Raw genomic sequence first — 24028 nt, forward strand, 5'->3', positions numbered from 1 at the left:
AGCCTGGACGGGCTGATCACTGAAGAGCCCGGGGGAAGCATCAGGTGAGCAACTCGGCCTAGGAGTCCGTAACACAGTTTGGGCAAGAGGCTGCATCCGCTAACGTCTCTTAGAAATCTCAGGACAAGATATGGCAGCGAGGGGAAGCAAATCCATGACAGTCCTACCTGGTTTAGGAAGAAAAAAAGCCAGGATCTAGAAGAGCTCCAAGTTCCCCGACAGAGCAGGAACACGGTAACAATTTAAAGGGCATGCTTTTCAAAGAGCCGAGAAAGCCATCCTTTAAAGTCAGCATCCCGGGAACACTGAACAGTTTGATCGCGCCAACAGGGAAAAGGGAGTTAACATTCACCGGGTCCCACTAATGAGCCAAATAGTACTCACCGCTTTTCACTATCATACCTCATTAAGGCACAGGAGGAATACAGGGAAATGGTGTCACAGTAAACCAACCGCATGAATCACATTACAAAGAAGAGAAGTCCCTACTAAAACCGCCATCTTTGTTTTTGTGCTGTGGGACCACAACACCATGAAACGGAATTCAGAAGTTACTGCTAACATCACCAGCACCCTGGTGCGGTTAATGTCACACGTTCTCCGCACACAGATCTGAAAAGCAGCTAGATTTTTTGGGTGATGTTAAATCGAGGGGCAAAGAGTGTTAAGGAAAGAGAACTTTAAACATCTGAACAAAAACACATATTTCTTCATGTACTGATAACCACTACAGTAAGCCTCAAGAGAAACTCCAATGTTTAACTCTTGTTGGAGATGATCAGCAGATAAGAAACGCCTTGTCGCGGGGCGCCTGGGTGGCACAGCGGTTAAGCATCTGCCTTCAGCTCAGGGCGTGATCCCGGCGTTATGGGATCGAGCCCCACATCAGGCTCCTCCACTAAGAGCCTGCTTCTTCCTCTCCCACTCCCCCTGCTTGTGTTCCCTCTCTCGCTGGCTGTCTCTATCTCTGTCGAATAAATAAATAAAATCTTTAGGGAAAAAAAAAAAAAGAAACGCCATGTCGCTACATTTTCACACACAATAGCAGCAAAAATAGCACATGTGAAAACGTCTATAAAGAGGAAGTTAATATGTGCGAGACTGAAACATTCATTTTGGAAAAAGCCAAGGATCACAGGTTCACACAAGTCCCTTAAGAACACCTGGTTTCCTACACGTGGTGTCTTTGATACAACCTGCTCTTTTCATTACCTATAAATCTCAGGGATCTCATTCCGACTCCTCAACTCCATGTTTAAACATGACCCTGAAGTGGGCTGTGCTAATGAGCAACTGGAGGACAGCTGATCCCCCAGAGAAAAGACAAAAATCTCCACCATTAGCAATGATCACCTCGGAGATACTAATTCTTTCTGGAGAGGAAAACTGCTAGATGCTTAAATCAATAAATAACTCACTGAGGAGCAAGGAAGATTTTAATGAGCTAAAATGCAAGGAGAATTATCGTCTCGCTGGCTGTTTCTACTTTCCTCCTCCCAAATGGGAAAGACCCCGGCCAAAGCCTGGCTTGAAACTCTACCTCATAACAAAATACTGCTTTCTCTGCTGAGGCTTGAGTAGAAGCAGCTTACAGAGCACCGCCCACTCCCCAGGCAGAAGACCAAATGTTAAAACAATAGCAAGACACAGAAATGCTGACGTTTAACGTGGGGCATGTGGGAGTAACGTATAGTTCAGATATCATGAAAACTATTTTTCTCTACGTCATTGATTTTTAAGAGCGGGGGTGGGGGGCAAGCATCCCAAAATGGACAGAGGGAGATGGAGGACAGATGTGATTTGCAAGGTCATAAGGAACATCATGGTTTTGTATTTAGCAAAAACAAAACCAAAAATTTCAAATTCAAATTACAGGAAGTACAGCTCCCCCCCTTCGCTTGACTGGAAGACAGAATTTATCTTTCACTATCAATGTGTTTTGAAAGGCCACATATGGGAATCTCATGTATGAGATATATATATACTGAAAGCTGGAATGAGTTAAAAAAAACAAGGTCGAGAGAGGTTTGATGAATCCTGGTTATATTACTTAAGACCTATAAAACCTGTGTCTATATTCTTCAGAAGTTATCAACACAGTTCAGAAAACAGAGTTTCAAAAAAATAAAAAATAAACCAATAGGTCCTTTTCTCTAGGGAAGATGTGCTTCTAAAATTATAGTAACTTAAAGAGAATAAAGAAGGTCCAGAATTCCTTAGTGAATACACTCAGGGGCCATCCCTCGGGGTCTACTTGGGGCAGAAAAAATCCCTGCCTCTAAGATTTTAGAACTAGGATCTTCTAGATGGGTGGGGGGGGCATAGAACAAACTACTGGGAGAGGAAAAGAAATGATTAAACATCCGATTTCTACTCGTTTTGCCCACACAGACATCGGTGTTCTTGATCAGGCCCTGCACCCGAGCTGGGAAGTACGGGGAGGGATCTTGAGGGAAGGGTGCCTGGAATTTTTCTTTCACTTTTTTTTTTCAAGAGATTTCTTTGATTCAAATCATTTTTTTTATTCCTAGAATAAGCCAATTTGGTCATGACATATCTTTTTTTTTTTAATGATTTTTTATTATATTATGTTAGTCACCATACAGTACATCCCCGGTTTCCGATGTAAGGCTCGATGATTCATTAGTTGTGTATAACACCCAGTGCACCATGCAATATGTGCCCTCCTTACTACCCATCACCGGTCTATCCCATTCCCCCAGCCCCCTCCCCTCTGAGGCCCTCAGTTTGTTTCTCATAGTCCATAGTCTCTCATGTTTCATTCCCCCTTCTGATTACCCCCCCTTTCTTTATCCCTTTCTTCCCCTACCGATCATCCTAGTTCTTATGTTCCATAGATGAGAGAAATCATATGATAATTGTCTTTCTCTGCTTGACTTATTTCACTTAGCATTATCTCCTCCAGTGTCATCCATGTTGTAGCAAATGTTGAGAACTCGTTCTTTCTGATAGCTGAGTAATATTCCATTGTATATATGGACCACAACTTCTTAATCCAGTCATCTGTTGAAGGGCATCTCGGCTCCTTCCACGATTTAGCTATTGTGGACATTGCTGCTATGAACATTGGGGTGCATATGGCCCTTCTCTTCACTACATCTGTATCTTTGGGGTAAACACCAGTAGTGCAATGGCTGGATCATAGGGTAGCTCAATTTTTAACTTTTTAAGGGACCTCCACACTGTTTTCCAGAGTGGCTGTACCAACTTGCATTCCCACCAACAATGTAGGAGGGATCCCCTTTCTCCACATCCTCTCCAACAATTGTTGTTTCTTGCCTTGTCTATTTTTGCCATTCTAACTGGTGTAAGGTGGTATCTCAGTGTGGTTTTGATTTGAATTTCCTTGATGGCTAATGATTTTGAACATTTTTTCATGTGTCTGTTAGCCATTTGTATGTCTTCATTGGAAAAGTGTCTGTTCATATCTTCTGCCCATTTTTTGATTTGTTTATTTGTTTCTCGTGTATTGAGTTTGAGAAGTTCTTTGTAGATCTTGGATACCAGTCCTTTATCTGTAATGTCATTTGCAAATATATTCTCCCATTCCGTGGGCTGCCTCTTAGTTTTTCTGACTGTTTCCTTGGCTGTGCAGAAACTTTTAATCTTGATGAAGTCCCATAAATTCATTTTATCTTTTGTTTCTCTTGCCTTTGGGGATGTATCATGAAAAAGGTTGCTTTGGCCGATGTCGTAGAGGTTGCTGCCTATGTTCTCCTCTAGAATTTTGATGGATTCCTGTCTCACATTGAGGTCTTTCATCCATTTGGAGTTTATTTTTGTGTATGGTGTGAGATAGTGGTCAAGTTTCATTCTTTTGCATGTAGCTGTCCAATTTTCCCAGCACCATTTATTGAAGGGATGACATATTATCTTTTTAACACGTTCTCTGGGTTTGATTTTCTAATATTTTGCTCTAATTTGTGTCTGTTAAGAAGAGTGGCTGTAATTTTGTTATATTTTTGCATCAGGGTTATGGTCTCATCAATGAGTTATGAATAAATGTTCTCTCTCTATTCCTTGAAGAAAAAAAAAAGGTTTATTTGGGGTGGAGGGAGGCAGGGGAGAGAATCTCAAGCCGACTCTGCACTGAGTGTGGAGCCTGATGTGGGCTCGATCCCACGACCTGTAAGGTCATGACCAGAGCTGAAACCAAGGGTCTGATGCTTCATGGACCGAGCCACCCAGGAGCCCCTCGTCCTTCCACTCTCGATGAACTGGGACACGTTGTCGTTTTTGAGAGCCCAGTCAAGTGGCTTTATAGCTCATACCTTCCACAGCAGGTTTCTCGTGGTGCTTTGCAACGACAAGGAGAGTCTGTGACATCTTATGTGGACAGAGGCTCCTTGATGATCTCATGGCAAAGTCCTAGAAAGAATTAGGTTCTTCTTTTTTTAAGTTTTTAATGGAATGTCACTTTCCTTTCTATAAAGGCCAAATTCCCAAATATGCTCTTTTCTTGCTGACTGACAAGTAGCTGTTAGACTGGGCTACTTTGCTTTGTTGCCCTCATGCCACCATATGCGTTTTAGGGAGATTACTCTGGAAGCTGGACCGAGAAGGGGTTGGAGGGCGTGGGAGTGAAACATGCAAGAGGAGGAGACATTTGGTGGGAAGCTGGATGCATGGGTTTGGAACTCAGGATGGTCAGGGAGGAGGGGAGGTAAGCCAGGACTCGTCAGCATACAGATGGAGTTAGACTCAGAAACTCGGGAGATCTGAGAGAAATGGGTAGAATGGGAAGGAAAGGGGCCTGAAGTACATCCCTGGGAGGACTCAGATTCCAGGTAAGAGAAGAGAAGCAAACGGTGACTCTGGTGTGGCCCAGGAGGTTGGAAGCGTGATGTGGTCACACGGGCGAAGGGGAAAGGGCACAGTAGACAGGTCTGAATGATACCCAATGGCCAAACAAACTCAAAGCAACAAAATCCATTTTTGGCAATTAGGAATCCGTTGATGACTTTCCTATAGAAATGGGCATTAGCACCTGGGCCTGGCAAATTCCTGCCATTTGAGTCAAGTGTGTTCCCTGGAGATGGAGACTTCATCCGGGCCGAGTGTTTTATGGGCAGAGTCCCTGTTTATTCATGCATTATTTTAACTTCAGACATCTAACTTTTTATTTGAGTTTACTGAACATCTACCATAGGATTACAGCTTTGTACCTATGGATCGATAACCACACTGGACTGAAATATTAAGGATACTATCAAATAGAAACGTTAAAATGACTGTGTAAGTACACTAAAATAAGAACATCAACCCATTTTCGTTCAGATATTGTAATACTTTGGCAAGATAAGAGAATGACGATTTCAGCAAAAGGTATTCCCCCACCCTCTTCCCCACACACTAAGTGATCTCATCCTGGGAGAATTCTTTTCCTTTCACAAATTAGGTATGTGTCTTTTTTCCACTCTCTTCTGTGATCAGAACAGATCATTGGCTTTCATTTTCTTTTCTAAGATTTTATTTATTTATTTGAGACAGAGAGAGAGAGAGAGAGCGCGCACAAGTAGGGGGGAGGGGCAGAGGGAGAGGGAGAAGCAGGCTCCCCACTGAGCAGAGAGCCTGACTCGGGGCCTCCATCCCAGAACCCTGGGATCGTGACCTGAGCCCACAGCAGACACTTAACCGACTGAGCCACCCAGACGCCCAGATCATTGGCTTTTAAAATTAAGACCTATGTTGTGCTTAGTTCATAAATCAGAATGACCACAAGCCAAATGGACAGTTAAGGATTATGACTATAGCCCTTATCTACCAACATTTTCCCCCAAAGGATACACGTTCCTACGTTCACCTCTTACTTCACCATTCGACACACTTACCACTCCGTATATGTGAAGAATACCAAAGAGACTCAGTTGTGTCCAGAATGACAGAAAAGTTAGTTACTCCGTCTTCAAGTGCACCTGCAGCCGACGTGGGTTATAACACACGAGAGAAGGCAAGCACCACCTCACATCTCGTAATGGGTACGCTCTGAATGATTCATCAAAAATAATTCCCTTCCTCACACTCTAGGGAGAAAATAAAATTAAGCAGGATGGCTAAGAGACACGGAGAGAAAGAGAGTCTGCGTGCATGCATGTGCGATGAAGAGAATCTAATATGACAAAGACTCAGAATTCGTGGCACACAAAGGAGGACATGCCCAAGTTACAGTTCCCAAAGCAGCACTAGGGCCAGCCAGGCCTCACAGAGGCAGGAGAGCCCAGCCGATCTGTCTTTATGTTGTTAACCCTGACCCTAAACAGCGGTGGCCTGGGGGAGGCAAGCAAGGCAAGGAGAGGCCGCTGTGCGAAATGCAACTCAGCATTTCCCAGTCTGAACCCCGGATTACACAGCGGCACGGTTCTGCGTTCCACTTCCTCCGAGCCACTCTCCGGGCCTCGGTCACTTCCTCTGCGAAGTGCAGAAGTTGCACTCGACAGAAGGGGACTGAGGTGCAGTGGGGAGAATGCTCGCTGGGGTTATGCGACCCCCACTGGAATACAGGCACCGCTGCCTCTCGCGGTGCCCAGGCTCACACTTCACTTGCACGGAACGTTAATGAGACAAGAGAGGGAGAGAGAGGGAGAGAGAGGGAGAGAGCTTTGAGAACGAGATCTTTACCTGAAGGTAAGGTGCTTTACTGTTGTGGATTCCGTTCAATACCTAGCAGTTAAAGTATTCTAATTCTAATTCCTCAAATTACATTTTAATTCCTTAAACATCATTTCCACTGGGGAAGAAGGGGTGAAAGCTGGAGCCAGGCTCTGCCCCTGTGCAGAGAGGCCAACAGGGATGAGGCCAGGTGCGCTGGAGGGGACGTCACCGGCCTGCTTGCCACAAGACACAGCCGGGAGCCCTTCTTTTGTGCAGTACACACCTCATACTAACACGTGTCACCCTACACGGCCCCCTGGAATGCACGCCCACCAGTTCCAGCAGACTGTCTCACAGACCCTCTTCTCACCACTGCTAGATTTAATCGGCCTGATTTGGGGACCACTCACCTGCTTCTCTGGTGTTAGCAAGTAATGCCATGATCAGGGAGCAGCAAGAGTGAAAAGAATGGGAGGTGACATCGAACGGCATTTTCAGTCCACAAACATGGAAACATACGTCGAAGAACGCTCAGGGCCCGACATGACTCAGGTCACTTAGTCACTCATGACTGAATAACCTTGGTATTTGCTTGGCACAAGACCTGTGGTGCCCCGGGGTCCAAGGCAGTCTCCTAGCCACCCATAACCAGTGCAGGGGGGAGAAGAGAGGCCTCGGTCGACGGGCCGCCCTCTCAACAGGGTGGACACCCTCCCTGCAGGGCTGGTGATAAGCCCAAGGCCGCAGGGAGGGAATCGCACTGAGTCTACTTGGGCTTCCTCTCTTAAAAGGATGTCTGGGGGGTGATCAACTGCTGGAATAAAACAAGAGAGAACTCAACGCAAGTCTAATGTCTTGGGCTTTTGTCTTTCTGCGGCTGCGCTACTGAGCTGTTACTTCTCTGAGTCTCAGTTTCCTCCTCTGTGAGATGGGGAGAATGAGGGTCTTGCCGAACAGGGAATGTGGGCAGAATCAAGGACACAACTGAGCAAAGTGCTGAGCCGGGTTCACAGGACCCACTAACTCAATTAATGTGAGGGACCATTACTGCCGTTACAATAGGGCACTGCTCTGTGGCCTCTCCTGTGAGAAAGAATCCATTATGCTCCCCAGAAACCTTGAAGGCTAGAAGACAGTGGGGTGACACCTTTAAAGTGCTGGAGAAAAAAATCCGTCAACTGAAAATTCTCCGACCAGCAAAACGGTACTTCAAAAACAAGGGAGAGATTAGTATATGTGCATATTAACAAAAGCTAAGGGAGTACAGGAGCACTAGACCTGCCCTGCGGGAAATGCAAAAAGGAGTCCTCAGGGTAGAAATGACAGGACACTTGACAGTAACTCTAAGCCTCCGGAAGAAATAAGACCTCCAGAAAAACCAGTACTATTGTATTTTGGATTTGTAACTTGAGATTTTCTTTCCCAGCATTTAAAAGGTAAATATGTTAAAAATTAAAATATATTTTAAAAAACCCAATCATGTAACTCACTAATCTCATCCAGTTTAAAAAGCTAGAATTCCCCCCCCCCCAATCTTTGGAAAAACAATTATTCTTTTTTCAAGATTTCACATGTGCAATACAAGTCTATTTAGAATTTTCCAGTTCACTTTTAAAAGCCTTCTATAAGCCATGCTAGGCTATGAATTTACACTGGAAATGACTTTGTGATCATTTAGCTTTGCTCAAAAAACCCCGACACCCTTTGATCCTTCAAATGGGAGACTTGTATTTTTCCTTCTTGTGTTAGTACTTGTTTTGAGGGTCTCTGCGCTCAGAAGGAGGAGAAATGAGATCCTCTGAGAAAAACAAAATAAAACGGTTCTCTTATTTCTGCGTTATTTCTTATACACACAGCTGGGACTGACCCGATTTGTCACAGCTGGAGGCCATTTCGCCCCGTCCTCCAGCTGAGTCTAACCACAAATTCAGAAGAGGCTCTCCTGCGAGGAGTGCGAGCGAGGGTGTGCACGCAGGGCCCCAAGGAACCTGTCAGCCTCTCTTCCCTGGAGAGGGGCACCACTCCAACTCACAAATAGTAGACGCAGAACATTCTCCCGCCTCAAACTGCTTTTGGCATCAGGGTGAACTCATCAGGGTGAGGCAGAGATAAGCCAGTTCTCACTGGGCGGGCGGCTCGGTCCAGTCCCCACACTGGGGAGACATTCCACTGCAGGGACCTGGGAGGCTGAGTGCGGGGCCTACGTGTGGGGGTGGAAGGAGCCTCCCCAGAAACATCACACCCAGTGCTTTCGCTTACTGACAGCCGATGCTCCGCAAGGAGGCAGCTAATGTGGACAAATGCCCAGACATTCTTCCCCTCCCCCACGTATCAATGCACAACTTCTAGCAAAGCCCAGAAGTGACGCTCAGAAACAAAGCAGGAAACCTATTCTTAGTTTTCAGTGACACACTCAGATGGGCATAAAATGGTCAAGCTGCAAAGTACAGAAGTCTCCTCTCTTTGCCACAAAACTCTGAAAAGGCAAATCTCAATTCTTCATGCTCAGGCTCCATGGAGAGTTTATGCATAATCGGAATCCGCTTCTATTCCACTAACTCTATGTAACCGTTCCTCAACATTGTAGGAAGGAATATTATTCCCGTAAGAAGTAATTAATAAACAAGGAACCCCCACCAGACAGGACTGGAAGCAGAGTGACTTCTGAGGAACACAGAGCTTGCGGGAAGGAAGAGGTCCACAGCTGTGGAGTGAAGGCTGTTACATTACTTAAAGCTAGTAATACTGGTCAAGAAGGGGGGGCGTGTAAAGGCCAAAGCTGGGCACCCACTCTCTCCCAGACACCTTAGTCTTGTTTGGTTTCATTCTTTCCATCTCCAGATGTGGCAAGGCCCTCCCACAGCGACTCTCTCCTTCTGCCAGCCATACATTGGAAGCATGTCTACGGGGCTTCCAATGAGAGACCTAGATCTCAGTATTTTATTAGCTTGTTTCCTTATGATTTCATTGACCCACTGACTCTTCCACATTCTGAAACTGGCCAGTGTCCTTCCTGACTCACATTAACAGCAGCCAAGCTACTAATGTGGATGTTTGTAGGTGCCAAGTTCTGTGCTAAGCACACTTGCACGACTGCATCCCCCCAGCAGCCCTGAGGGCGGGAGTGTTATGACCCCGATTCTACACAAGGAGAGACAAGGTTCAGAAAAGTTAAGCGACAGCTAAGGCTTGAACCAGAGCTGTTTGTCAATAAGGCCTATGTCCTACTGTTTACCAAGAACACAAGCGTGTTTGACTCCAAACCCTCCAAGGCAGTTCCTACTGGTCGCAACAGGCTGTGATCGCCTGCAGGTCATCCCAAACTTGAGAGGCCACGTGTAGTGTAGGAGGTGGTAGGCAGGACTCTAATGTTACGTGGTCACTCCTGATCCCCAAACCTCTCATGATGGAAATCCCAACGAGACGGCCAACAGGGGGAGGCTGCGTCATGTAAGGTACAAATAGGCCTGTAAGAAATGCTTTGCAGAGATGATTTCCTTCGACCTAATAGCCATAATCCTTTGTTTCCTCTCTTCTTTCCCCAACTCTTATCACTGTTGATAAGGAGAATCTAAACGTACCATAATCTTACACTGCACTATTTATTCATTGTTGATGAAATGAGAAAACAAAAATCCTGACCTGTTGTTACACTTACATGTTTGCTGTTTTTCACAGTTGAAGGGTTGCAAAGGGTGTTTGGCAAGTGAGGGTGGACCCACCCTGACCCGGGCAGGTGCCCCACGCTGCCAACCCCGTGCCCAGGTGCTGTTGGTACCACACTACCTGCCACCACTGTGGTCTGCAGAGATCTGCTGACCTTCTGAAACAAGGCCCAGCAATGGCCTGTGTTTTAGAAATAAAATACAGGAAGAGTGAAAAGCCACATGTCAGGGAGAAGCATGGAGGCACATCCGCGGGGAGGTCCGTGGCTAGTGAAGTGCTAGCTCTGGCATGAAAAATGGAAAGAATAAGGCTTTGTCTTGTGCTCCGACAAGTGGTAAGTAGGCCAGGGAGAGGGGGGCCAAATTCCAGAGGCCAAATCAATTTCAAAGACCAGCAGGAGGAGCCCTGTACCTTCCTTTCCACATTTTTGGCTAAAAGATGAAGCAGTAAGGAGAAAGTGCACAGTCCCTAAGTTTCACGGAGGTGCCATCTTAAGTCCCCAGGACTCGGGACGCAGAATGGCACGCAGGAGGCAACATAAACTATTCAAGAGAACCTTCCAGGATATCTGAAAACAGGAAAGTTTCCCAATTTCTAGATTCTCTAGAGAGTAAAGCCACTTGATCGTCCTCAGAGTTAGGATGAAATTTATCCCAGAGAAGAGTCAAGGTGATTTATTTCCATAATAAAAAAGTACTTTGAAAGATGTCTTTGTTTTACCAAAATACAGATACAACCAGCAAACTATCTGTGACAGCTGTGAAAACATTCAGTTGCCAATGAAGGTATTTTTCTCTTTTTCACCACAGCTGTTCAGTTCAGAGCTGGGTTTGTTTTCTTCTTCCACTAAGCTTCCAAACCAAAAATTCTCGGCTCTGAATTACAAAGTGTAGTCCTTGGATTTTCTTGAATAGGCTGCCACCGTGTGGTCACCACTAAAAAGGCACATAGGTTTGGAGCTTACTTGGGAGACCACGTTTCTGAGCTGCCTGAATCGAAGACATTTATTAGATCTATCTGCCACTCAAATATTACACTTCTCCGTCGAGACACCGGCCTACCCTGGGCAGGACTACAACCTGCTCGCGTCTGTTCTCATGGGGCAACATGAGGAATGTGTGTTTTTCGATGTTGTTCTGCAGTTATTGTCCCTAACGCACTTTTAATTTAACTTCACTTTGCTCGAAATTTGTAAAAATTCATTGCCATCTTTTGAAATTAAAAACTTTATTAACTGCTCCAGCCATGAAAATGTAGAAGGATGATAGAATGCACCTGGATACCCAGCCCATTGCCCAGAAAAAAGGCATGACCAATGCAAGCTGGGTCTCCTTTCCTCCTACACCCACATCTTTGACCTGGTGAATGGTTGCCTGATTTGGTTCAAGGACCATGTATTTCTTTATTCTTTTACTTTATATACGTAGTCCTAAAACCTTGCTTTTAGACCTTAAATAAATGGTGTCACATGCAATATACCCTTTTGCAAATGCTTTTTTTCAACGACTGCTATATTAAAAAATTCTTTCACATTGGTATTTACAGCTCAAGATCTCTTCACCATTGTCTTGTTTTTGCCCTTCTATCTCTGTGTAAATTTAATTTTTTTAAAGATTTTATTTATTTATTTGACAGAGAGACAGCACAAGCAGGAGCAGTGGGAGAAGGAGAAGCAGGCTCCCTGCTGAGCAGGGAGCCCAATGCAGGGCTCGAGCCCAGGACCCTGCGATCATGACCTGAGCTAAAGGCAGACGCTTAACCAACTGAGCCTACCCAGGCGTCCCTAAAAATAAAATCATCTAGGACTGATGACAGTCTGGTATCTTCCTTTCTAATCATTATAAATTCTCCCTTTCTTCACATTACAGCACTGTCTAGCTATTCCCATATTGAGCTGATTAGGAGTACTGATAAGAGGCACCCTTGTATCTTTCCAAATTTTACAAGAAATGTTTCCAATATTTCATTATTAAATGAGATACTTGCTCTAACTTTTTACAGACATTTACTGGGTTAAAGAATTCCTTTAATTTCCTAGACTAAGAGGTTTTTTAGGGAAAAAAATCATAAGGGATTTTATCAAACGACTTTTCTGTATCTATGATGGTGACAGCATAGTTTTTGATCTGATAATGTGGTGAATTATGTCAGTAGATTTTAATGGATTTTTCTGATATTAAACCATGCTTGCAATTCTGTGATAACTTGGTGCTGGATCTGGTTTGCTAACATTCTGATAATGATTATTTTATCTATGTTCATAGATGGAATGAACTTGTAACTGTCCTTCACCATCCTGCCCTCTGGTGTGGGCACTCATAAAATGGATTAGAAAGTGTGCTTTTTCTATTCCTTGGAGAAAAGAATATGATTTATTCTTTGATGGTGGTAGAACTCCTTTTGTTTGCATGTTTGGTGGGTAGAATGATCCAATGTCTTGTATGTAAGTCTAATCAATTTTACTTAAATCCATTTTGTAAGTTACATTTTTTACAAGTTTTCATTTCATACAAATTTTCAAATTTACCCGTCTAAAACTGTTCATAGCCTCCTTTTTAGAAAATAATTTTTGTTCTACAGTTATGTCCCTTTGTTCATTCCTCACATTTCTGGCGTTCTTTTTTTGTTTTGCTTATTCTGGATAGTGGTGTTTCCATTTTACTAGACTGTTCCAAGAACCGACTTTTGGCTTAGTTGATAATCTCTCACATATATTTGCTTTCTATTTCATTAATCTCTGTTCTTTATTGTTTTCATCCTTTGATATTTGATATTTTCTTTTTTTTTTCCTAAGATTTTATTTATTCATTCAACAGAGAGAGAGAGACAGCCAGCGAGAGAGGGAACACAAGCAGGGGGAGTGAGAGAGGAAGAAGCAGGCTCCCAGCGGAAGAGCCCGATGCGGGGCTCGATCCCAGAACGCCGGGATCACGCCCTGAGCCGAAGGCAGACGCTTAACAACTGCGCCACCCAGGCGCCCCTCATCCTTTGGTATTTTCTGCTGTTCTTTCTCTCACTTCCTATGTTCAATGCTTAGCCTATACACTTCTAGTCCTTTTCCTTTTCTTAGGTGAGCACTTAAAATGCTGCTTCCCACATGAAAGGTGCTTACCTTGCCTTGGAGCTGAGGCGTTTTCCACTGGGAGCTCATTGTCATGGACCCTCTTCTCTGGAACAGGCACTGTAGGGCAGCTTCCAAAGACCCGTGGGCTCCTATCACCAACATCTTTTTTCCATCTAAGTTGACACCTATCCACCAAATAGAAACTCAGTATTATAATCAAAACCTCAGAGTCTTCCTCCCATGCCGTTTTAGCGTAAGGAGAAAAGAACCTTTTAAAACTTCACCCTCTGAGCCAAGTTACAGCCTACAATGACTACCAGCCATGATTTATTCTTTCTTTGTGAATGCTATGGTCGAGTGACCGAGAGCCATCATCCTGGCCATTCACAGGATGGAAAAACAGTGTCTACATGGGTTATCTCAGCTTAATGGCTCATGTCTGAAAGGTATGTATCAAAAGTCAATCTTCTAATGGAATTTTCATATATATTTTGAAGGAGTTTTTTTTACTGAAGTATAGTTGACACACAACGTTACATTAGTTTCAGGTGTACAACATAGTGATTCGACACGACTGTATGTCACGCTATGGTCACCGTAAGCATAGCTGCCACCTGTCACCATACAACGCTATTTCAATACCACTGACTATATTCCTCATGCTGTACCTGTTATCCCTGTGACTTCTTCATTCCATAACTAGAAGCCTGTACCTGCTGCTCCCCTTCACCCATTTTGCCCACCAAGCCTCCCCTCCGCAACCAGCAGTTTGTTCTCTGTTTCTGGGTCTGCTTTTTGTTTTGTTTTTTTAGATACCACATATAAGTGAAATATATGATATTTGTCACAAATGGCAAAACCTCACTCTTTCTTATGGCTGAGTAATATTCCAGTGTATATGTACACCACATCTTCTCTATCCATTCATCTGTCAGTAGATACTTAGATTGCTTCCATTTCTTGGTTATTGTAAATAATGCTGTAATAAACATAGGAGAGCATGTATCTTTTGGAATTAGTGTTTTCATTTTCTTTGGGTAAACATCCACGTAGTGTTAATTATTGGATCATATGGTAATTCTATTTTTAATTAATTAGAAATTAGTTAATTAATTTAATTAATTAAAGTAATTAATACTGTTTTCCACAGTGGTTGCACCAGTTTGCATTCCCACCAACAGTACACGAGGGTTCCTTTTTCTCCACATCCTCATCTACACTTGTTATTTCTTTTGTTTTTGATTCTAGCCATTCTCATTGGTGTGAGGTGATATCTCATTGTGGTTTTTATTAGCATTTCCTTGATGATTAGTGATACTGAGCACTTTTTCATGTGCCTGTAGGCCACCTGTATGTCTTCTTTGGAATAATGTCTATTCAGACATTTCTAATATTTTAATTGGATTATTATTATTATTGGGTATTGGGTTGTATAAGTTCTTTATATATTTGGGATATTAAATACTTTGCAAGTTTTGTTTGATAGTTGTATGTTTGGGTGTGGAGGAGGAATATTTGCTTCTCTTTTACTAAGCTGGAATAGAGAAAAATTTAGTTAAATTTTTATATACTCAGCTAGAAGGTCCTTAAAATATAAGAAACACACAGTAATAACTTACTCTTTGAATTTGATAACCAAAAAAAAAGAAATTATTCATATCTATGTCACCGACATAAAGAGCAAGGTCAAGGGGAGAACAATGGAAGTTAAATACTGATTATTGAAGGAGATACTGCTCACTGATAAATCCCAATCGAGGTTTCCAAACCCTGAACTACATCTGACAGCTTCCTCATTTAAATCTTAAATATAAGTTTTTGTTTTTTGTTTTAAAGATTTTATTTATTTATTCGACAGAGATAGAGACAGCCAGCGAGAGAGGGAACACAAGCAGGGGGAGTGGGAGAGAAAGAAGCAGGCTCATAGCGGAAGAGCCTGATGTGGGGCTCGATCCCATAACGCCAGGACCACGCCCTGAGCCGAAGGCAGACGCTTAACCACTGTGCCACCCAGGCGCCCCTTAAATATAAGTTTTATTTAAGTTTACATATTGACAGATTTGAGAAGTTGAAGCTTGAACGTTTTTCATTGTTATTTTGAGTGTTTCATGACAGAAGCCAAGCCTTTGTTCACAACAGGCCACTCATCTTGACCAGTTTCTTTTCAAAACTGTAATACAGTTAATCTTGTTAGAAAAGTTTGTCATAGTCATTTGTATCTCCTAGAAGATGAGAAAAAGAGCCAACATTGAATATCACGTCCATGTTTCAATTAGAATCTTCCGGAAAGAAATCCTTATTAAAAAATCAAGTAACTCCCAAAAAAGAGAAAATCACAGCATTTCTGAAGGAGCAATCATACCTGACTTTTCAAGAAGTTCAATTACAGCTCTGGCCACAGGTGAGACATAACATTCATGGGCATCCCCACGGACCAGCCTCCCCAGGTTTATGTCTGTTACTCTGAATTTGGAAAAAAAGGAAAATTTTAAGTCAAAACTTGGTCAAAGCTCACTCATCTGTAACTCACACGTATTAATCCCAAACAGTATCCACATGATTGTTGGATAGACAGGATATAATAAATCATTAAATATAAATTAAAGAGTAGACAGTAACGAAGGCCACTAGCTTCTTAGAGCTGTCCCCTGGGACACTGTGCAGTGGCCCCTGGGGGTTGGGCCAACCTGCCTGCACAGCAGGACCACGGCAGCAGGCCGTGCAAGGCCTCGCTGTGCACAGCTGTGGGGAGCTCTGTTCAATGCACTCCGTGGAATGGTGTCCCTGAAGTGCGCAACACCATTGTCATGCAGCTGAGCCCACTTTCTCCTAGAGGGAATTTATATCTCAATCAGTATCAAAATCCAGGACCAATCCTAGAAATCTGGGGTGACTTAGCAAAACACGGGATTCACAAGTCTGATCCCCATTTAACATCAGTACTTACCTCCTTGGGAAATTAAGAAATAAAATCTGAGCAACCATGTCCTTTGAATGGCGTCTATGCTCTTCCTCATTCAAATTCAGGACTATATGGTCCCTAACTATCTGGCTGAAACCGATGGTCTCAATACAAGTTAGTAACAAAATGGAGACACAGAAAAGTTTTCATAGTTCTCTCTTTTCACCAAAGATTTGAAATTACACTTTGACACCACATTCTGGATGGTTTCTCATTGACAAGGGCTTCTTCTCCCTTCTGGTTAGTCTAGCACAGGATCAGAGATTTTCATGACAACTTTCCAACCTGCGTTGGGGTCTATCCTCGGTCTGAGTGCCCACAGAGGCTAGAGGAACGAAGGAGCCTGGGTGTGTCTGGGAGGCAGCAGCCTTTCAATCAAGCTCCCACGAGACATACTGGATTGGGAGTCTAATTTTTAAATTTGCTTACAACCTTGTAACGCTAAATACATGATATTCTTTTTCGCCGCAGTACAAACACTTCCTATTTCCACGTAGGAATATAAGGTTTTTAAACCCCCAAGAAAAGTCCTGATCGCCCACGTGGATGGGCAGTACTCCTCCTTTCATCAAGCGGATGTCATGCCAGGACATGAGTCAAAGACAAATGTTAGTGCACCGCATATTTGTAGCTTTTCCCTCTCATTTCAAATAAAAACTTGTATTATGAATAAAAGTGCTTATTTTGCTTTCCTCAACTGGCCTGGGACTAAGGAAGCATAGGGTACTGCTGGTGACTCAGGACTCCAGGTTGTTTCTTTGGTCTGGCAGGATTTTCAAGGAAAAGCTTATTTAGAAGAGGAAGGCTGGCCAAGGACTCTCTAAGTCAGACAGGAGGTCATGAAATGAATGTCATGGTATGAAGGACGTTGTTTCCAGAATGGCACCCAAGCCCTATGAAAGGCCAAGTGCCTATTCTAAGATATGTAACTTTCTTACAGTACGTAACAGAATTTAATAAGCCCTCAAATTCCTGAAATAGTTAAAGGATTTCTTCCACTCTTAATTACGGACACAGTTGAAACAGTGGAACTAAAAGGAAAAAAGGGTCACAGTAGAAAAGCTCAGATAGCAATAAGACTTGATTGTTTTCTTTTGTATTTCCTCACCCATCCACATCTTTTTCTGGTTTCAAGGCATTGAGGACTTTGTTACTAAACGAGTTCTCGGAGATCTGAAGGGCAAGGCCATGTACTCTGGTGTCTTCATTAATCTTCAGGATTTCGTCTATAATCTACAGAGGGAAAAAAACCCTAAAATCAGTTCTACAAAAATAAGACCCAGCAAAAGAAGCTTTATATAAAAAAATAGAGTCATAAAAATGCATCTGTTATCATTTCTTTTTCACTCCCTGTTGAAGACTGGCTGTAAAGCAGAATGAAGAAAGTCTATTTTCTCCTTTCACCATGTTTATAAAAGATTTCAGAAGCAGCGCGGCTGGATTTTAGTGACTTCTCAGTCTTTCTTATTGTGCTACTCCCTGCCACAACAGAACAAAGTAAAACCAAAGCAAACACTGAGATAGGCAAAAGACAATTCCGTGCCCACGATTATACTTGAGTGAGACACACTGCCAGCTTTCAGGGAGACCGGGAGGCACGAATCTCAAGTGTTCCAACCTGGCCCAGACAAGCCTGTGTTTCAAACACAACGTGTTCCATAAAAGCTTCCCAACTGTCACCCCGAAGAAGCCATCACTCAGGCCCTCGTGTTCCCTGGACCTGAATGGACCCAGAAAGCATTTCCGAAGGCTAATGATTGATAAATTCAAAGCACAGATATCTCCTTTTTTTTTTTTTTTAAAGATTTTTATTTATTTATTTGACAGAGATAGAGACAGCCAGCGAGAGAGGGAACACAAGCAGGGGGAGCAGGAGAGGAAGAAGCAGGCTCATAGCGGAGGAGCCTGATGTGGGGCTCGATCCCAGAACGCCGGGATCACGCCCTGAGCCAAAGGCAGCCGCTTAATGACTGAGCCACCCAGGCGCCCCACAGATATCTCCTTTTTATAGGAAACACTAAAATAACTCACTATTTCTGAAGAAGACCACAGTACAGCTTGGGGAGGTAACGTAAAAATGTAAAAGCTAATGAATGGCTAGGTGTGTCTTTCAGTAAGAAATGCTCTGTCCCATCTGTCTCTATTTCATGCCAGGAGATAACATATGGATTCACTCCACTTCACAATATTATTCGTTCAGAAGTAAAAGAGATACCAGCCCATGGATACGGGTCTCACTGCGAGAAGTACTGCTTTACTACCGCTGTTTCACTGTCTAGCAAAAATCACTGTGGTTATTTCCACCTGGTGAGAGAGGAAAACTACTGTGTGATACACAAAAACCAGAAAGAAAATTTTGTTTCATTTATTCACCATACTTTCACTCGTTCAATAGTTGCTGCGTGTTTTGAGCACCTGCTCTGTGCCAGTTCTAAGACAGGAAATACAGTTGTGAACAAAATGCCTGCCCTCCTGGAGCTTATATTCTAGTGGGGAAGACAAGAGGGAAAACGAAAAGTAATAATAATAATGACAGTATAATCTCTGGAAATGGTAAGTGATGGTAAAGAAAACTAAAGCAGATTAAGCAAGCTAAAGGGCTAACAGAGTAATGGCGGGTTGGGGGTGGTCAGAGGGAGTGACATCAACTGAGAGCCCAGTATGAAGTGAGGGGTCTGTTGTTACCTGTACCTAGGATGTGGAAGAAACAACAACAGAAGCTTAATTAATAAATTAAGATCCTTACTCTTTTCCAACACAATAATACCACCACCATACAAATTTACATTTACCAGAATGTCAAAGAAAAACAGGGAATAGATGACTCTGTCAAAAAATACGTCAGGGAATAAGAAAAGTGAAGGGCTAGCAGTACCAGGGGCAAGCAGCCTACACGCAGACAGTGGGTTTCCTTCTGCAGAGGCACAACAAATTTCTCTGCGTTTATTAATGCCGGTATGACAGATGTCAATATTTGTAATATATTATAAAGGCAGTGTGGCAGAAACGATTTGACCGTATACATTTTCCCTTCTTCCTTTGTAATAAACTCTTGATTTTTAGGTGCTATAATAAATGGTTTAAGGCCATCTGGTGTAAAGACTATATTTCCCAGCTCCCCTTGCTCCGCGACCGAGCAATTAGGTTCAGGACAATGGCATGGAAGCGTAACTGTGACTTTCAGGAACGATTCCTGAAGGGAAGAGACTGGGAATCTGTCATTTGTCCTTATTCTTCCTTTTTCTTGCTGGTGACAAGAGCTGAACTGAGCCCCATGATCTGGGAAAACAAGGAAGGTTAAAAAATCCCCCTCATCCTCTGTGTTCTGCAAAGAACCAGATACAGACCCTAAAAATTCCCATTCATTGTCTCCTCAACGATTAGGTGAACCTCTTGCCTCCACTGCTCAATCTGAACAAAATGCTGAAAATGTCAGTCTCCTTCCCTCTCCCAGCTTGCTAAACGTTGACCCACCCTTCACTTGGTTAGCAGACAACCCCTTCTGAGAATAGAGTCTGTCCACAGCACAACATTTTCTAACCTACTATCCCATCAAGGTCCCCTCCCACTCCACTTTCTCACACTGGCTTCTTTCTGGCCTTCTCTACTCCTCCCTGTAAAAGAAAAAACCTTCTGCCTACCTCTCAGAGGATTATAGATCTAATGTTCAGAGTATACTCCCTATTGCAACAATCCTTTTGCATTATGTCTCCCCTTACTAAGTCTGGATTTATTTGACACTGGCTAGAATGTGGATGTGATGTGCACAGTTGAGTCTGCCATCTTGGATATGAGATAGCAAAACAGACGACAGAGCAGCAAGATCGAAGGAGCCTAAGTTTCTGGTGACCTTGTGATGTCACCGTACCAGCCTGCTTCTAGACTTTACTTATGTACGAGAAAAACAAACTTCTGTGTTATTTCATATTCTGTTCTTTGAGGTTTTCCACCACTGGCAGTCAAACCAAATCTTCGCTGCCACAGCCCGTCTGAAGAAACGCTAGCCACATGAGGACCAAACGCTAGCGTGGCCTGTGGTCCAGTGTCCTCACCACTGCTTATGGGGGTGGCTGCTTCTCCCAGGCTTGAGATGACACTTGCAATTATTACTCCCCCAGCATTTGCCTGGAAAGGACACTGAAGATGATCTCATCCTATTCCTTTATTTTCTTGATAAGGCAACTGTGACACAGCGAAGCCAAAGGAATGGCCAAGGACAAACAACCCGTCAGGACAGAGAAAAACCAGAACTAGTCCTCCAGACCCCGACAGCCAGACAATTTCCATGAGACGCTGCTGCTGCGGTCAAAGAACATAACCCAAGTCACCACGTCTAGCTCAAGTCTTCAACAGAAACACGCACGAAGGGACACACAGACAAAGGAGCATTTACACGAGAGGGAAAAGTGAACTCCTCCCTCTAAGAATTCAGCCACAAGACAAGGCTGATCTTTTCCAATGACAACTAAGACATGCTAACCGGTATATTACGTCTACAGAGGAAAGCACCCTGGGTTCAAGAGCCCATGGTCGTTACCTCGGCTTCGCTGCTATCCGGAGGAAGGCAAATGTGAGTGATGTTCAGACCAGCCTGCAAAAGGAACACAGGTTCTTCTGTCACTGTGAGAGGACGCAGGGTCAAAGAACTATGAGGAATTTGTAGAATTCAACAATCCTCACCTCCTCCGCCAAATTCTGGTTGATTTCCTGCATCAAGTTATCATCACCTGCCTGAGGAGATGGGAGTAAGAAGGAGAAGGTAACAGCAACAAAAATAGCTCGAAAAAGCACAAAACGTAACATGGAGACTAAGTTTGTGATTATAAATTATCCAATTTACTAGAAAGGGAAGGAAATACAGAATCTCATTGCTCACAGAAGGAGACTAATAGCTGGTATTTATTGATATATCAATTTCTCAGCTTTCAAATTATGTTCCTTTTAAAAAGTAACAGCCCTCCTAAGCCTTGTGCAGCCACCCAGCCACACCCTTTCTAAATGAGGACACCAGACACAGGGGGTTAGACGACTTGCTCGTAGCTCGAAACCTATCAGCAAGAAGAGTCCCAGGTGGTCCAGGCTCGGATAGCTTTTCTTTCTACCCCTCTTGCTTGCCTATCATTGTAGGGGATGTGCAGACAGACCCCCAAGAATGCAAGTGACTTGAGCACTGCTCCACGGTCTCAAAAATCACAGCACTGATGGGACTCCAGGCTGCCATTCTGACACATTACGTGCGTGCCAAAAATGACGGTGGTGGCCCAGCTGCTGTGCTGTGTGAGCTTCCCGGCTTGGCTCACCTCCTGACTGCCCTGCACCTGTTACCCCATGGGGGTGCCAAGAAGGACGGCAAACAGTACCAACTACAGTTGGGAATGAAGGGGCCGCAGCCAAGAGATGTACATGAAATGCCAAGCCTTTCTGACACGTGTTGACGTGTGGCCCTTCAGGCTTACGGCAGGCTTTACCAGGTTTCGTAGTAAAAGCACTAAGTACCGTGCCTCATCGAGCATCTGCCAAAGGGGGGAACTTTCCCCTTATCACGTTCAAGTCACATCTGATGAGGGTCTCTGAGCACATACGGACACAGTATGTCCTATGGAACACAACTGATGTGGGTGCCTACCTCCTGATGTCTCCAAGCGACTCACACCCAAAGGAGAGACTCACAACAGACCCACTCAAGCAGGGAGGTAACTAACCAGTAACCTGGTAGAAGCGAAATGACCAAAGGAAGAGGAAAAGGACAGTATTTTCATCTCTGCCCTCTCCTCCCTGTTAAGACCACTTCTGGGACAAGAAAGGCCCTGTTCTTCTGTACAAATTCTCCTATACACTGAATGGCATCCTCAAAGCATAGCACTCAACCAGGGGCTCGGCTTACCTGAATAATAGCGAGCACCGGCTTAAAGGTGGGGCTTTTTTCTTGCAATAAACTCAGAACCTCTTTTGAATTCTGAATGACTTCTCTGCATTGAGAAAGACAAGACAACACACAGTCTTTGTTAATGACTAGAAAGGACTGATCCAACACATTTTCCTAGAAAGTGCGTTACTGCAAGTGAAAATAGTTAGCCGGCATAAGGCTGCGCTCCCAGCGTGGGAAGCGTGGAGACGAGGGGGCAGGCGTGGCGACGAGGGGCAGGCTAACCATCTTGAGGTACAACACAGAGTAAACTGTGACCATCTGATTTTAAAAATCAGCAGAGGCGTGCAAACTAGGTGTTAACAATGAATTTCCAGGGGTGAATTCTCTTGTATTTTCCAAGTTGTAATAAAAACGTTGCATTTCTTTTTAAACAATCCCCTTCCTCCACATCCAATCCACGTCCATCCCTATGGGGTCCCATGGGGACTGCAAACATTGGTGGAGGGACAGGGAGGGAGCTTGCTGTCAGATAAACGGTGGGTCACGATAAAACCCAGGTCCCAGAACTCAAAGGAACGTGAAGGGAGTGGGAGGGGAAGAAAACAGAGGGGAAGGGAGGGGAAGGGAGGGGAAGGGTAGAGGGGTGGGAGGAATTGGAAAAGGGAAGTGGGGGAAGGGAAGGGGGGGTGGGAACAGAAACACCAGGGATGCATCCGAATTTGATACTCTCCCAAGGCCTCCTAGAGAGAGAGCCCGTCAGTCCCCTGGGCTCCCCACGACCCAAGTCTGCATCTGGACTTCCTAGAAGTCCCAGGAGGTACCACTGCCACCTTAGCACCACTGGGAGGAGGGCAAGGGGTGCCGGCTCAGGTAGGGCAGACCTAGATAATGTGGTGCGAGTCACGTGTTCCTTCTGCAGGCTTCTGGGAGGAGCAATTTCAGACTCGTTCACCACCACTGCTGGGACACGGTCCTCACCTGCATATGAAGTACGCTTTCTTCCTCTCACCATAATAGACAAAAGGCTCAGCCCGGGCAGTATCCAGGTCCCGGGTTAAGACTGTCTTTAAATTTCATTTTCTGTCTCTGATAGGGTCTTAGATGCACCGAACAGCTTCCAAAAACTGCAAGGTGAAGTTCCAGCCAGCCAGCATCAGCGGTAAATGGCCGAGGGTCCAAAGGCATTGCTCAGCCTCTCCCAGTTTTCGGAGAAGCCGGTGAAGGTACCGGAGGAAACCGCTCTTGAGTAGGCAGATGAAGACGGGGTGCTCAGGAGACACTGAAAGGCTTCGAAACTCACCAGGACGAGCCTTCCCACCGACACTGGGCTACCCGAGACAGAACAGGCAGGCACCCAACTGTACGTGACCTGCGAAGATTTTCGTCTGTTCTGTTTCTGAAGAGTTGGCCGCAGCAACTTAACTCTCCAAGAAATAACTGTATTATTGTGTTGAATAAACGAGACTATGTGAAAGTTTAAAAACTGCCTGACAAACGAGCACTAAAATCTCCTGCCCAATAATGTGCGGCCGAGGGCCACGTGCTACGCCGTTTCCCGCCTTTCATGACTGCTAATGTGGACTGAGTTGGGTCCTTCTTTCTGCCCGGTTCCGGAAAAGTCACTGGAGCGTAGGCCCTAAGGGGCTCTTGGCAATGTGCGTGAGGCTCACCTGGGCAGCTCGGTGAGAGGCAAGGTTTCTGTGCCTCAGCCCAGAAGGTCAGACTCGACAGGGCTGGGTGACGCCTAGGAACGTGCATTTTCAGTTTCAACAAGGGAGCCAGGTGGCTCTGAGGCACAGGTAGAGGGGAACAGCCACGCGCCAGGATGCGGCCCCCTACAGACCAACACGATCAG

At 44.4% G+C, this 24028-nt stretch overlaps 1 protein-coding gene across 2 annotated transcripts in view; it reads right to left on the reverse strand.

Moving 5' to 3' along the window:
- The window catches only part of MTHFD1L (methylenetetrahydrofolate dehydrogenase (NADP+ dependent) 1 like), a 186193-nt gene that overhangs the window by 156110 nt on the left and 6055 nt on the right, over window positions 1-24028 (reverse strand). For both annotated transcript variants that reach the window (XM_048225973.2, XM_048225974.2), the window contains exons 2-7: window positions 22189-22273; window positions 20985-21035; window positions 20842-20895; window positions 17413-17537; window positions 15705-15805; window positions 13391-13527 (exon numbers count right to left, since the gene is read on the reverse strand). In XM_048225973.2, the coding sequence (XP_048081930.1) occupies window positions 13391-13527; window positions 15705-15805; window positions 17413-17537; window positions 20842-20895; window positions 20985-21035; window positions 22189-22273 (553 nt within the window). The remainder of the gene's footprint in view (window positions 1-13390; window positions 13528-15704; window positions 15806-17412; window positions 17538-20841; window positions 20896-20984; window positions 21036-22188; window positions 22274-24028) is intronic.

The sequence above is a fragment of the Ursus arctos genome, unplaced genomic scaffold (genome assembly GCF_023065955.2).
Source record: "Ursus arctos isolate Adak ecotype North America unplaced genomic scaffold, UrsArc2.0 scaffold_13, whole genome shotgun sequence".
In the NCBI taxonomy this organism is placed as follows: domain Eukaryota; kingdom Metazoa; phylum Chordata; class Mammalia; order Carnivora; family Ursidae; genus Ursus; species Ursus arctos.